At 48.6% G+C, this 15,543-nt stretch overlaps 1 protein-coding gene across 2 annotated transcripts in view; it reads left to right on the top strand.

Moving 5' to 3' along the window:
* The first annotated feature begins 759 nt into the window (after positions 1-759).
* Positions 760-15,543, top strand: part of SAMD4B (sterile alpha motif domain containing 4B) — a 43,480-nt gene continuing 28,696 nt past the window's right edge. The window contains exons 1-3 of one of the 2 annotated variants that reach the window (XM_030797037.1): positions 801-872; positions 12,297-12,357; positions 14,988-15,388. In XM_030797037.1, the coding sequence (XP_030652897.1) occupies positions 15,193-15,388 (196 nt within the window). In that variant the 5' untranslated portion in view covers positions 801-872; positions 12,297-12,357; positions 14,988-15,192. Of the gene's footprint in view, positions 873-12,296; positions 12,358-14,987; positions 15,389-15,543 lie in introns of both variants that reach the window. The other variant, XM_030797038.1, reaches the window with a different exon arrangement.

The following is a 15,543-nucleotide window of genomic DNA, read 5'->3' on the forward strand; positions in this document are numbered from 1 at the left end:
AGCCTTCTGAACACAGGTCCCTCTGATTAGTTCACCCGGACCCAAGACAGTTTGTGGAACGCCCAGATCACAACCAAAGTCACAGCAACAACTCCCGTTTATTGACGGCCTCCTTGATCCCTAGCGCTTTCTGTGCATTCTCTTCCCACCCTAAAGGCTAGATCTCGCCTCGCCATTCCCATCGGAGAGAGCAAGCAGCAGGCTGAGAACAGCGCGATGAGAAAGCCCCCAGAAGCCCGAGTGCAGACGCCCACCGGGGACAGCGTTGGGTGAGGCTGGCCACCCAGGGGCGGGGAAGAGGAGGCCTGGAACGCTTGAATCAGGAACTGTGACTTCGCTCCGGGCCGCTGAGGTGGACGCGCGCGAGCCTGCCCCCTGCGGGTCTGGAGGCCCAACCTCAGATTCCGCCGGGCCTGTTGCCCTGGGCAACGCCGCGCGCGCCCCGCCCCCCAGCCCCAAATCCCAGGCCTGGCCGACTGCCCGTCACCCCCAAGTCCGACCAATCCCGCCGAGGAGGGGGCGGGCCTCTTGGGCCCCGTTCCACCACCGTCGCTCCCCACTCGCCGCGACCCCGCCTTACTCGACTCACACCTCCCGCCCTTCGGGCTGCCCTCGCCGCCCGTTGGCTGGCGCGCCGTTCGTCACCCGGGCGTGAGCTAATGCCGGCGCGCGGCGGACCCCCGTCGGGGCGGGGCCAGGGGCGGTGACGCACGGCGCGGTGACGCAGCGCGACGGCGGCGGCGGCGGCGGCGGCGGCGGCGGTGGTCGGTGCGGGAGGAGGGAGGGGAGCTTGCGGGCCCGAGAGGGGGCGACGGCGGCGGCGGTGGCCTGAGGAGGCCCGAGCGGCGGCGGTGGCGGCGAAGGCCGAGGCGGTGAGTCTCGGGCCGGGCCGGCGCGGGGCGGCGGCGGGTCACGGAGCGCGGGGCTCCCCTCAGGGCGACCCAGGCCGCGCGGGCGGCCCCGCCCCCTCAGGGACCCCGAACCGCGGGCGGCGGCGGCGGGCGGGTGCGGAACGCGGGCCTCGGGGGGCCGGGCCCACGGGAGAAGCCCCGCGCCCGTCCCCAGTCTCTCTCCTGGGCCCTGGCCGAAGCTTCCCTCCGAAATCTTCCTCATGCCCTCGGGATTGCCGAGGGGCTGGGCCGGGGGCCTCTCCTCAGGACCTCCCGCACATCCCCCTCGGAGAGCCCCGGAAACCCTGCCGATCCCCCGTGTGCGCCCTGAAAGGTCCCCGCAAAACCCACCCCTCCCGTGGAGCCGCCTCCTCGAGCCCTTCATGGGTCCCAGCAGCTTTCCTCGCAGACCCCCGCCTTTTGGCCCCGAAGCCCCCGTCCTCCTCCTGTTTCCAGAAATAGTCCTCGGAGGCCACTCCTCGTCCATTCCACAGCGTGGCTCTTATAGCTGCTCCAGGAGCCTCCCTCACGAGCCCTGCACACCTCCCCAAGGCTCCCTCTGGACCCCTGTCCATTCCAGAACTCTCCCCCGGAGCCCTGCCTCTCACAGCCCAACAGGCTCACCCGACTTCCCCCTCCCGGATCCTAAGAATTTTCCCTCCCACTTACCCCATTCCAGAAACCTCCTTGGAGATTTTCCGCTCATACCCCCTGCATTTCTGAGTCCCCCTCCCAGAAGTCCTTCAGAATGCCCCCGACGGATCCTGATCATCTTCCCTGAAGATCTCCTTCCCATATCCCCAAAATAAATCTTCCTCACAGACTTCGTGAAATGCCCCCAGATCCCAAAAACTCACCTAGAAGACCCCATCCCCCCCACCATATTGCAACCATCTCTCATACACACCCCCCCTTCACGTATCCCTCTGGACCTTTCGACAGATCCCAAAAGTCTCCCCCAGAGGCCTCCTGTCTCCCCCGGGTCTCACCACCCTAAAATGCCCTAGAGATCACCCTCATTTAGCCAGTGATCTTCCCCGGGACCCCCTTCCCCGCCCCCTTTCATTCTAAAAATCTCCAGCAATTGCCTGAAATCTCCAGAGGACTCTCGACATCATATTCCAAAAGCTTCTTCCAAAATCCCTTTTACATACTCCACATCTTTTCCAGTCCCCCACATCACATGCTCCAAAAATTGTTTAAGGATCATGAAAACTTTCCTCATGGTTTTTCTCTCAGATCCCCTAGAACTCCCCTTCACTAACACCTCAGAATCCCCCCTTGCAGACCGGTTTTAGAGGAATTTTCTGAAGATCCTCCTCACAACCCCTGTAAGACAGTAAGATTCTGTTGGTGACCCCTCTGATATGCAGGTTTTCAGGACCCCCCCCCACACACACACACACACAGCTTAGAGACCCCAGCAACCCCCTGGAGCCCTTCTGACGTATGTTCTTGAAATCCCTCCATGACCTTCCTGACACCACCAGAACCCCTTGAATCAATACTTCTGCCTTACTAAGGGACTTTTCTAGAGATATCCGTCCCTGAACTTGCTCACACAGGTCCCCTAAATCCTCTAGAATCCCTTGAAGAAGACCCTCACACACACCTAATTTTCCCCCAAAATAACCCGAGCTCTTGCTCTGAGAAAGTCCTAGAATTCTTTCTGAAAAACCCTCTCCTCTGACACTCTCTCAGAAGACCCCGCCTTCCCCATATACTCTTTTGGAGACTTTACTCAGGTTTCTCTTCAACTGAGACCTCTGAAGAGTTTTTCCTAAAAAGATCCCTCTGTCATCCCGCTCCAGGACCAGTCTCAGAAGACCACACCTTCCTCAGACACTTTTTAGAGAATTTTCTCCCAAATTGCCCTCCATCAGCCACCTCTATCACCCCCAGCGCTTCCTGAGACTTCCTCAGAACTTTCCCTCAGATTCCACTTCTGACATCCCCAAGAAACGTTATTTAGGACCCTATCAGATTTACCCACTAACTTTAGAATTGCTGTTTACACCCTCTCATTTCCCCATTCTCTTTCCTCTGAAGTCAACTCACAGACCTTTCTCAGGGGACCCCCTCTTCCCATTATCCCTTCAGAGGCCCCCAACATTCTCCAGACTCGTTGCCCAAGAGCCTCTATGTTTCCTTGTAAAGATTCTTGAGAGACACCTTTCCCCGCCCCCTTGAAATCCCAGTGCTCCGAGATCTTTCTTTCAGACCATTTTTCTTAGGTCCCATCCTCATAGACCCCTCTTCCCTTCGGAGATCAAGAGACCCTTAACACCCTCCTTAGAGACTTAGGATTCTCCCCATTTCCCTTTCAGAAGCCGCCTTCCTTCTCCCCTTTGAGGACCTACTCACCAAAGAATCCCTTCCCCTATAGCAGTGGTTCTCAGTGTGGTTCCTGGCCCAGCAGCAGCCACATTTGTTAGAAATACACATTCTTGAGTCCCACTCAGATCTACTGAATCAGAAAACCTGGGAGCAGGGCCCAGCAATCAAGAGTTTTTAACAAACCCTCCTGGTCATTTTGATGCACACGCAAGTTTGAGAACCTGTGCCCTTTAGGAGGATTTCCTTTTCCCCACAAAAAGCCCCCTGAAAGATGCCTCAGGGTATGCCTCTGTGCCCTACTGCCCACTGCTATTTTCCTGTCTCCTAGGAATCCCCTTTACAAAGTACCCATCCTCCATAAAGATTTCTCACCTACCTTGAAAGGATCTTGGCTTCTCCACCAGGTTACTCCATCCTCTGAGCAGTTATTTCCGATTCTACTTTTGAATGGTTTCTTTTCAGATCTTCCTCGGTGCTTTCTCTTTCTGGCTACCCCTCCAGCCCACTACCAGCCTTTGGTGCTTCTTTAAATTGCTGCTTCTTTGAACACACATATCCATCTCTTCTTGTCCATCTGTTTCTTCACATAGGCACCCTCCCCTTGAGGCACCCTCAGGAGATCTTTTCATTCTGTGTCTTACTGCCAAGACCCCTCCACCCCCATTGTACCTCTTAGAACACCACTCACCTTCAACCTTGTAGATTTTAATATACTTGTCCACTCACCCTCACTGGACTAGGAACTCTGAAAGTACGGGATGTGTCTTGTTCTTCTCTGAATCCCACAAGGTGGAATCCACCCTTTGTAAGTTATTGGAAATCACTGGAGAATAAGCAGCTCTTCCTTCTGCATTTGGCCAGAAATCTCCAAGTTCCTCAGATCTCACTCCTCATTCAGGTTTAGCACACCTTCCCTGCCCCCTCCTCTCCTCTCACCTCCCTTTTTTTCTCCACACAGCACCCTTTGCCTTTCCTCCTGCCCTACTTGCTCCTGTCTTTGGGACTTCCTTTATGCTGTTTCCTGATTCTGAGCTACCCCAAGTCCTTTGCCTGGTGACCTGCCTCACCCGTCCTGGTTGGCTTCTCTTAGCAGCCCCTCTCAGCTGCTAAGTCTGGGGCCTCCACAGAGCTCTCAACTTTTTTCAAGGGATTCTGTTTCTCTGTAGGGCCCAGAAGGGGAAACAGAGACCCCAGGGTAAATACTGGGGCCTGCCTTCAGGGAGCTCACAATACCAGTAGGGGGCTTGGGCATGTACAGAGCAGAAAATGAGGTACAAATTATATGCCGTAGAAATTCAGCAGTGAGAGGGAGCCTTTTATTTGGAAAGACTTCACAGAAAAGGTGGTATTTGGGCTGGATAGTGTTCCATGGGAGTTGGGACAATGATGGTGCCTCCCAGGCAGAGGAAACAGCTTAAGCAATGGGTCAAAGACAAAGCCTCCTCATCTCACCCATGGTATCTCTTCTCTTCACCCAAAAGATAGAGATGAAAGAAGACAGATTTCCTCCATTCGCATTGTATTTGCCATCTGCACTTTAGTGACCTACAGAGTGATAATAATAATGACCACTGGTTTTTGAATGCTTCCTAACTGCCAGGCACTGTTTAAGCGCTTTACATGTATTCATAGGAGGTAGGAGTTTACCTACCCTATGAGATAAGTAAACTACCATTATCCTCATTTTGCATATGATGAGATTAAGGACAGGTAGGACTAATAGAGGGTCTGTGGGCACAGTCCATTCCAAGATGGTAGTGCCTTGGGTCAAAAAGTTGGATTTTTGGTTAAGATAGGTTTGGCTGCAATGGGGCAGTAGTTGTTAGGTATGCAGACCCTGGGTCTGGACAGGATTTGCATCCCACATTACCACTCACCAGTTTTGTGCCCTAGGACAAGTTACTTCCCTGGTCTTTTAGTTTCCACAGCTAAAAATATGAAGGAAATAATGATACTCTACTTCATAGAATTGTTACGAGGATTAAATAAGTTAATACATGTAAAGTACTTAGAACAGTGCCTTGCCCATAGTTGCAATGTTAGAAAAAGAATAAAAGAAAAAAGAAAAAAAAAAAAGCTCATATCAGCCAGAACTCTAAAAACATAAAGTGATAGAACCTTAGCTCAAAGTGGTTTAATGAAAAAAGCGGGGGATTAATTGGCTCTTGTTACTGGAAAGTCCAGAGCTAGGTTGGCTTCAGACCTAGCTGCATCCAGGTGTTCAAATAATTTTCTCAGTCATCTCCTCCCATTTCTCCACTGAGTTAGCTTCATCCTCAACAAGCTTCTGCTTTGGGTGACAAAGATGGTCCTCAGCAGCCCCAGGTTTTAACCTCCTTGGAAAGCCTTAGTGGAAAGAGAACTCTTTATTGAGAGTCCCAGTTTGAAAATAGTTTCTTCCTTGAATAGATGTGAGATTATGCCAGAAGATCCATAGAAACATATTTTGGGTTCTGTACCCTGCAACTCAGTCTCTGGCTTGCTGAGCCAAATAGGCCTGTGATTCCATCCCATGAACTTTCTGAGCATTGATGGCAATCTCCCTCCCCACTGTCCCCCAGCCCCAGTCATTCTCTGCTCTGTGATTGTTTGGGTCTAGGGAGAGCTTATGGCTGGTCTGACTCAACCACACTTTGCTTTGGGATATCACGGGTGATATGAGGTGATCGGCCTGGCTTGATGGTGGAGCAGAATCCAGGAGTAATGGCAATACCCTCACCATAGTTTAAAGTTTCCAAGACACAGAACTTTGGAAGAGAGTTAAGTAGGGTTGCTGTGAGTGGAGTTTTGTTTTGTTTGTTTGTTTTAGTGTAAACTTGTGAATAGAAGTGGGTTCAGGGCAAGTTACAGAACTGCAGTGTATGGAGTATGCAAGTCTCAAATATCTCCAGCCTGCACTCATTCATTAACGCATGGAGGCACTGTTCTAAGTACTTAGGAGACAGAGCAGTGAATAAAACATTCGAGGTCCTGAAATTCATGGAATTTATATTCTGATGGGGGGAGGAAACAAAAAAATCAGAGTGTGATTCATGCTATGAAGGAAATAAAACAGTGTGAAAGAGAGAGTGGGAGCGGCCACTGTAGTAGACAGGGGGATCAGAAGAGGCCTCTTTTGGGAGGTGACAGTTGAGCCTGATAACCAGAAAGATGAGAAGGCACCAGTTGTGGGAAGATCTGGGAGTGGAACATTCTAATCTAAGCATTGTTACATGCAGAAAAAGGACCTCTGCAAGGTGGGGAAATTTATCACAGATACTTATTGAGGGCCTGCTATGTACCAGGTGCTATGCTAGGAACTGGAGATGTAGCAATGAATAATATAGCTACAGTCTTCCCTTCTCTCATGGATCTTACAGTCTAGGTGTTTTTGGAAGAGCTGCAGCCTTTGAAGAAACATCTCTTGATGATGATATCATAGACTCCTTCCTACTGGGCAGATGAGGCAGAATGGGGCACAGGTGAGCCCAGATCTGATGGATGAGAAGGAACCAACCTTATGACGGTCTGGGGAAGAGCATTTCAGGCAGAGAGGTCAGCAGGTGCAAAAGCGCTGCGATGTGTTCAGGGAATAGCAAGGACCAGTGTGGCTAAAGCCTAAGTGAGGGAGAGGGGTGAGGGGTTGGAAAGGCTGACGGAAGCCAGATTACTTGTGGCCTAAGGGTCACGGTAAGGAGTTTCTATATTCATTTAAGGGGATTGGGAAACTATTAGAAGGGAGTTTTTAAAAGCAAGACAGCGACATGATCTGATTAATTTTTTTAGAAAGCCCACTTTGGTTTCTGGGAGGAAAACAGAGAGTCAAGTCAGAATCAGGAAGGAAAGTTAGGAGAAAATCCATTTGTCCACATGAGAAATGGTGACATGAATGTGGTGGTGGTAATGAAGATGTAGAGAAGCAGATATATTTTGGGTGTACAGAAAACAGGACTTGATGATGGGATTAGAGAAAGAGAGGAGTCTAGAATAATGATAATAGCCAAGTCATTTATGCCTCACAACTCTATGAGAGTAGGCACTATTATTATTTTCTGTCTTCCTTCTCAGTAGGTACTATTATTACACCCACATTACAGATGACAAAACAGGCACAGCAAGGTGAAATCACTTGCCCAAAATTACACAGGTAGTAAGTGGCAAGCTTGTATTTCCAACCCAGCAGTCTGGTTCTAGAGCCACTTAGGTTTGGGGAAAGATAACGAAGGCATGTGTAGCTGACATTAAGAAAAAAGAAATATCAAGACCTAATGACTGGGTCTTTGGGAAATGGAAGAAGTCAAAGATGACTCAAAAAATGTCTCAGTTGTCCACAGAGAGGTGATAATTGAATCTGCAGGAGTTGATTACATTCCTAAGTGAGAGAAAACAAGTGTAAAGAAGGGAAAGGAAGCAGAGGATAAACTTTTCAGCGGGAAGGGGTGTTAAGACATTTAGGAGTGGGAGGAAGAACGCCAGCTTCCTCTCTATTCCAGAGTTTCCCAGAGCTCCCCATACTGTGCTTATCTTCCAGGAGGCCCTGCCTGGCTTCTCCTCTCCTCTCCCTCCCTTCCCCAGCACCATTCATAAAAAAAAGCTCATTCTCTGCTAATGCAGTGGTATACATATTTTGTGTACGTATTTCAGGAGTTTCTGGAAATAATGGTTGATTCTCATAAGAGAAGTTGTGCTCCCTTGGCTTCTGACAGTCTCTTCTCAGGTTATGAAAGTGAGTTAACCCTAGGTAACTAGCCTGTTATCTTGTTCATGAAGTGTAAGTTCTCAAAGGCCTAGGTTGTGCTGTAAAAAGAACTAGGAATGGGTAAGAAGGCAGATAGGATCCCCTTATTTATCCAGAGATGTTGGTATTAAAGGGCCCTTAGGCCCAACTTTCACCTTGTTGCCCAGGCTGGTCTCAAACTCCTGGGCTCAAGCGATCTGCCCACCTCAGTCTTCCGAAGTGCTGGGATTACAGGTGTGAGCCACCATGCCCAGCTTTGTTGCATTGTTAAGAGCAAGCAAGAACTCTGAAGCCAGACTGCCTGGCCTTGAAAATCTCAGCTTAGTGTGCAGTCTTGGGCAAAGTGACTTAACTTCTCTGTGCCTCAGTCTCTCCATCTGTAAAATGATAATATATTCGTATATGTATGTAATATATTTTTAAAATAGAGTTTTGGGAATCAAATGTGCTTATCTATGGAAAGCTGTTGGCAAAGGGCCTGACAATGTATGATGTATGAAGACATGCTAAGCATCATGCTTGCTATTGAAATGAAGTATAGAGGAGGAAAAAAGCATCATGCTAGGTATTTTTAAATACATTGTTTCATTTAATTCTTCTAAAAAGCTTCATTGAGGAAGAAACAGAGTTACTTGTCATAGTCAATACAGCAAATAAGTATAACAGGAGAGCCAGGATTTAAGCCAGGTCTGACTGACTCCACCATCCTGCTTCTGAATAAAGAGAGCTGGAGTCCAGAGGCACTGTTTATGGGCATATGGGCCTTTTCTCACTGTTTGGGGCCAGAGAAGAAGCCCAGAGGGCAGTTTGCCCTGGAACATCTTAGTGTTTTTGTTTTGTTTTGTTTTTTGTTGTTTTTGGGGTTTTTTGTTTTGTTTTGTTTTGAGACAAAGTCTCGCTCTTGTCCCCCAGGCTGGAGTGCAGTGGCGCAATCTCAGCTCACTGCAACCTCCGCCTCCCAGGTTGAAGCAATTCTCCTGCCTCAGCCTCCTGAGTAGCTGGGATTACAGGCGCCTGCCACCACGCCCAGCTGATTTTTTGTATTTTTAGTAGAGACGGGGTTTCACCATGTTGGCCAGGCTGGTCTCGAACTCCTGACCTCAGGTGATCCACCCGTCTCGGCCCTCCAAAGTGCTAGGATTACAGGCATGAGCTACCGTGCCCAGCCTTTCTCCAGGTGGGAGTGCAGTGGCACGATCTCAGCTCACTGAAGCCTCGACCTCCAGAACTCAGGTGATCCTCCCAAAGTAGCTAGGACTGCAGGTGCACGCCACCACGCCCAGCTAATTTTTGGATTTTTTGTAGAAACGGTTTTGCCATGTTGCCCAGGCTGCTGATTTGGAACCTTTGGCTTTTTTTTTTTTTTTTTTGAGACAGGGTCTCACTCTGTTGCCCAGGCTGGAGTGCAGTGGCACGATCTTGGCTCACTGCAACCTCTGCCTCCCAGGCTCAAGTGATTCTCCCGCCTCAGCCTCCCAAGTAGCTGGGGTTACAGGTGCATGCCACCATGCCCGGCTAATTTTGTTGTAATTTTTGTAGAGACAGGGTTTCACTATGTTGCCCAGGCTGGTCTTGAGCTCCTGAGCTCAAGCGATCCACCCGCCCAGGCCTCCCAAAGTGCTGAGATTACAGGCGTGAGCCACTGCACCCAGCCCTCTTTACCATTTTGTTAACCTCATTTCCCACCTCTGGAGATGGTAGGGGCTTCCCAAGAAGATCACTTGGGCCTCTTCAAGTATGGCAGCAATATTACTGGGCTGTTGGAGAGACTTTTGTTATAGAGGCTCCCCTCTTGTGTCTTTCCTCAAAGGCAAGGAGTCATTTTTGGTCACATGAGGACAAAGAGACCAGACCACTAGTGCATTCTGTTTTGCATGGGAATTGTCAAGGCTCTTTCAGTTTTAACTGAAACCCAACTCAAACTGGCCTAAGTCAAAAAGGAATTGATTCATGTATGTAACTGAAAAGAGTGGGCCACAAGGGGGAGGCTTCAGGCTAGCTGCATCTAGGTTTTAAATCATGTGAACAGATCTCCCTTTCCCCCTCCCCCATCTCTTGACTCTGCTGTCATCTGTGTTAGTTTCATTCTGAAGCAGGCTTCCACTGTGAAATAAAAGAGGTGGCAACTGGTGACATCATGAGACGACGTATAATCTGAGCAACCCTAACCAAGAACTTATTTTCCTTAGTAGTTCCAGCAAAAATCCAGAGAGGACTATCCTTGGCCAGGCTTTACCCCATGTCCACTTCTGGAGCCAAGAAAGACAGTTCCTTCTCCAAGGGGAACCCAGGGTGTTGATACTAGAAGATGGAAATGGATACAGTAAGATGCTGCCACAGTGAGATGCCTCACCCAGGTCTCCCTCTCTCACTCCAGCCAAGCACATGGGATAGAAAGTAGCAGGCAGCCTCTGGCCCTTTAATGGAAGAGGGCCAATCCAGTCCTCTCCAGTTAACATCTACACTGAACACAAAGCATCCTTCTCTCATCCAGAAGACATAGGAACCCTACCTTCAGTGATGATTTTTTTTAACAGTGAAATCTTAAAAGTAACTGTTTCACTAAAGCCTCCAGTATTTACTGAAGACTGTCAGAATCATCCTCCATCACTAGATCTTCTCCACCAGTCATGTTCCCTGAGCAGTGGGGTGACTTGAAGGTATAAACCAGAGAGGCCCAAGGGAGGGATAGTTAGCAGACTTCTGGTTTTTTTCTAGTTTGTGCTCATCTGTTCCAAGGACCACAGGTATGTCTTCTTCTGTGTAGTTGTTCACTATTGTTTCAATGTGATTCGTTTCCCGCATTTGAAAATAGGGGGATTTTACTTTAAAATCCAGATATCTGGCTCCTCTTTAGGGGAAAAAAAAAAAAAAACCTAAGACATAACAATACTGGACCCACATTCCTTCATTGTAGCAGTTGATAAGAGGTGGATAGTGACTTCTCCCTTTAGACTTTCCAACTCGCCACAGTCTCAGTTGGCCTGCTTTGTTCAAAGCCTGGCCTTGTAAGCATCATGTTTGAGACCCTATTATGTCCCAAAGCTTTGCTTCTATCATTTGGCCTGGGGGGGAAAAGCTGGATTAATGTTTAGTCAGCAGCTTTTTGGGTGGGTGGAGGGGGGGAACAGTGCTGTTGCTTAGGAAAAGTAACAACCCAGTAAAAGAATTTATGGGAAAGAGTGTGCACAACTTTGGTCTGTTTGTGGATTTGGTCGTTTTTTTGCTGTAAATGCTGTTGGCATATCAAACCTCCCGTCACAAATGTTCCCTCTGAAATAGTAACATGTCCTTCTATCTTATGAGTTGCCACCCAGTGAAGGAATCCCTCCCACTCCCAAGGGATGTTCATCCAGCCTCCGCTTGACCACTTCCAGCAGCCAGGGAGCTTATTACCTCCTCACATGGCAGCCAGTTCCATTCTTGGACAGATGCGTTATTTTAAAATTCTTCCTTATGTTGAAGCAGCTGCTGCCTCCTTGGGACTGAAAGCCACAAAATGCTGGAGCTGGGAAGGAAAACCGATTTTTTTTAGGCGCGTGAGCTACCACTCATCCACCCTGCATCCAGGGCAAACATTGATAATTAATCACAGCACTCTTTCTCACTGAGTCAGGAAGTATGCTGCCTTAAAATTGTTTTTAATTAAATTCTTTTTAAAAAATTACACAAGTAGTATGTATTCATTTGCAACTAGTGAAATAATACAAAGTTATGTGAAGATAGTGTTGATAATCCCCTTGTTTCTCCAAGATAGTGTTAGCAGCTGAGGGTGTATTCTTCTATATGTTTATACACATATAGACATAAATAGTCATATATAAGATATATAAGGGGTTTTGTATGTGGCTTTTTTAATTTACAAAATGGCATTGTATTGTACATATTACTATGTAGCTTATGGACACCCCTCCAAGTAGTTACAGATCAAACATTGTATATAGCTTTGTTTTTTGTTTTCTTTTTGAGATGGAATCCCGCTCTGTCACCCAGGCTGGAGTGCAGTGGCATAATCTCGGCTCACTGCAGCCTCCACCTTCTGGGTTCAAGCGTTTCTTCTGACTCAGCTTCCCGAGTAGCTGGGACTACAGGCGCCCGCTACCACACTCGGCTAATTTTTGTATTTTTAGTAGAGATGGAGTTTTGCCATGTTGGCCAGGCTGGTCTCGAACTCCTGACCTCAAGTGATCTGCCTGCCTCAGCCTCCCAAAGTGCTAGAATTATAGGAGTGAGCCACCACGCCTGGCCAGATTAGGCGTGTTTTTAATAGATATGTTATATCGTACAATGTGGGATCTGCCCCAGTTTATTAATCATTCCCCATTAATGGATATTCCCATTCATTTCTTCAGGCTTCTTCTCATCGCAGTGCTCCAGGCAGCCACTACCAATCGATTGGAGTTAGCCTGTGAGGTAAAACCTATTTGTCATGTCTCACCCAGTCCAGCTCCTTATCCTACATTCTAGAGAAGAGAACAGACTAGCTCCGTGATCAAAGTGAATCAGTGGCTTGGGCAGGACTAGAACTGAATTTTCTTGACTTTCAGCATTTCCTATATCCCATGTTGTCACTCCCTTAGAGTCATCTACCCTGCTTTTCTCCTCTAGAGTGAAAGAACAAATATAATTTCTTTTCCGTGTGCTACCTCTTCAGATATTCAAAGTCAGTTATGCCATTCCCCTTGAGTCTTCTCTTCCCCAGAGGAAATCTCAGCGCCTTCAATTTTTTTTTTCTTAAAACAAGGTTTTCAAATCCCTTTACCATCCTATGAGCTGTTCCTTCTATCTTCTTTCCCCCCAGGGCTATATAAATTCCAAGTGTGGCTTCCACATTCACCTTCTATAGCTATTTATTTATTCAATAAATATATATTGAGCACCTTCTACGTGCCAGGCACTGTTGTAGGTACTGGCTGACTGTATGGCTTGCGTTTTGGTCAGTAGAGAGAAACATAAATAAGATGATACCTGAGAGTGCCAAATTATATAGGAATGAAATAGTGTTAATATAATTGGAGGAGAAACTCCTGAGATTGGATGGTCAGGGAAGCTGTCTCTGAATAAATGACAGTGAGCTAAGACCTGAATGACAGGAGCCAGCTTCTAGGGGAAGACAATTCCACTGAATAAGAAATAATTTGGTACAAGATGAGGTTGGAGTGGCCACAGGAGTCCTATAGGGCTCTGTAGGCCAAGATAAGATGTTTGGAATTTGTTTAGATTTTTTTTTTTCTTTTTTCTGAGACAGAGTTGCCCTGTCACTCAGGCTGGAGTGCAGTGGCATGATCTCAGCTCACTGCAACCTCCGCCTCCCAGCTTCAAGCAATTCTCGTCCCTCAGCCCCCCAAGTCGCTGGGATTACAGGTGTGCAGTAGCACGCCTGGCTAATTTTTGTATTTTTAGTAGAGATGGGATTTCGCCACTTTGGCCAGTCTGATCTTGAACTCCTGACCTTAAGTGATCCACCCGCCTTAGCCTCCCAAAGTGCTGGGATTACAGGTGAGAGCCACCACGCCTGACCTTGTTTAGATTTTATTTAAGTGCAATGGGAAGTCATTGGAGAATTTTAGGCCAGGGAGATGACATCTGATTTCCCCTTTAAAAAAAAATTGCTGGATGCTTGTTTAACTTGGAGCAAGGTTTCATTTTCCCTCATACCTTTCCTGCTTCTTACATCCAAAGGGATTGGCAACCAGGCCAGTTCAATCTGTTTAGGGGTCCCACAGGGGATCTGTGAGGCAAGTCACAGCTATTGCCTAGTGCACCCCACAGCCCTCCTCAGCAAGTGCACGGAAGTTCACAGAGATGTGAGTAGCTCCCTTAGACCTGAGCCCAGTAGGTTCAATGGGTCTTTGTATGAAGTTCTCAGTCCAGGGAACCTTAGTCCTTTGGCAGCCAGAGGGGGATGCAGCTGAATGTGGTTTGAGGATAGAGCCAAGGGCACTGGTTGCAAGAGAGACAGATGGAAGAAATGTTGAGTGGAGATGTGGAGCTCGACACACTTAGAAAAAGGCTCCGGAGTGGTGTCCAGAAACCAACCAACTGAAAAATAGGTCTGTTGTTTGCCCAGTTGAAATAACTTTTCTGTAGTTCCTGCCTAAGAGGGGAATTTGGACACTTTGTAGCTTATGAGTTTTTGACTTTTGATCTGTCCCCTTCCCCGCAGGTTGGCATTTTCTTTGCTCCCAGAAGGAGCCTGAGACAAGCTGGCATCTCTGGAAGTCAGGGGGACTTCCCAACCAGAGAGTTTAGGTTTGGAGCAGCCTTCAGGGGAATTAAGAGGGCAGGGAGCGATTCATCTCAGAATAGAGATGGGTGAAATCTGATAAATCAGAGCTGTGCCTTTTCCAGAGTCAGGGAGCTGGGTTAGAGAGGGTGAGATTCCCTCAGCCTGTTGGTGATCTTTGAAAAGCCCTTTGTCCATGCCCACACCTGATAGATACCCAGCCAGTTACTAATCAGATGGCTGGCTGCATACCTGAGATCTCCACCAGGGTCACTACCCCACCATCCATCCTCTACCCAGCATTGCGGGTCTAGCTTGAAGTAATTTAAAGAGCCCTTGGAGTTCTGTCAATAGGTTAGCAGTCTACACTGTCCAGCTCTCAGAGAAGGTGGCCAGAAACCAGCAAGGTCAGAGATGTGCTGTGCTTAGTCATGTCACCTTGGGCCAGATCGCCATCAATTCATATCTTTTCTCATAATTTGCAGCCTACTATTTCCCACTTCTGAAAAATCTTTCCAGTGTATTTTCTGTGTTAAATCCGTTTCCTTTGACACTATGACAGCTAGGTGTGAGGGCCAAAATCTCCTTGGTCTCTGGGATAGGCATCTAAGTCCCAGTCACGCCTTTTCTCTGGATCTGAAGATTTGGGTGAAAGTAGCTTTATTCTCTGGTGTTGGCTTCATCTTTCTTCCAGGAGCTCAGCAGAGCAAGTACCCTGAAAGAGAAAGGCGTGAGGCCTTCATTCCCCCTCAACCCACACTCACCAGGCAAGTTTCAGCCCCTTCTTTCTGTTTGACCCCTTTGCTTCCTTTTTCAGGAAACTGGAGAGGCGTGGCTGGACCAAGACCTCCCCCCATGTGAGCAGGCTTCCTCCTCCCCCAACAACCGTTGCCACCACGCCCAGAAACATCCTTAAGCCCTGGCCCTCAGGGGAAAGGTAACAGGAGGCCAGAGCCGGGACCATGTGACGGCGCTGGCCCTCGCCACCGCCGTCCCCCCACCCTGGCCCCAGGCCCGGCACCATGATGTTCCGAGACCAGGTGGGCATCCTCGCTGGCTGGTTCAAGGGCTGGAATGAGTGTGAGCAGACAGTGGCCCTGCTGTCACTTCTGAAACGGGTCACCCGTACCCAGGCCCGCTTCCTGCAGCTCTGCCTGGAGCACTCACTGGCGGACTGCAATGACATCCACCTGCTGGAGTCGGAGGCCAACAGTGCTGGTGAGTCTCCACCCTTAGAGATGGGAGCACAGCAGGAGGGAGACCTGGAACAGATGTCACATGGCTAAGAAGGTCAACCCAACAATGGGGCTAAAAAACATGGGTTCTAGGCTTGGTGGGTGGGGAGTTCCTTACCTCCTAGATTGTCATCATGG

Source organism: Nomascus leucogenys, chromosome 17 (assembly GCF_006542625.1).
Source record: "Nomascus leucogenys isolate Asia chromosome 17, Asia_NLE_v1, whole genome shotgun sequence".
Classification (NCBI taxonomy): Eukaryota; Metazoa; Chordata; class Mammalia; order Primates; family Hylobatidae; genus Nomascus; species Nomascus leucogenys.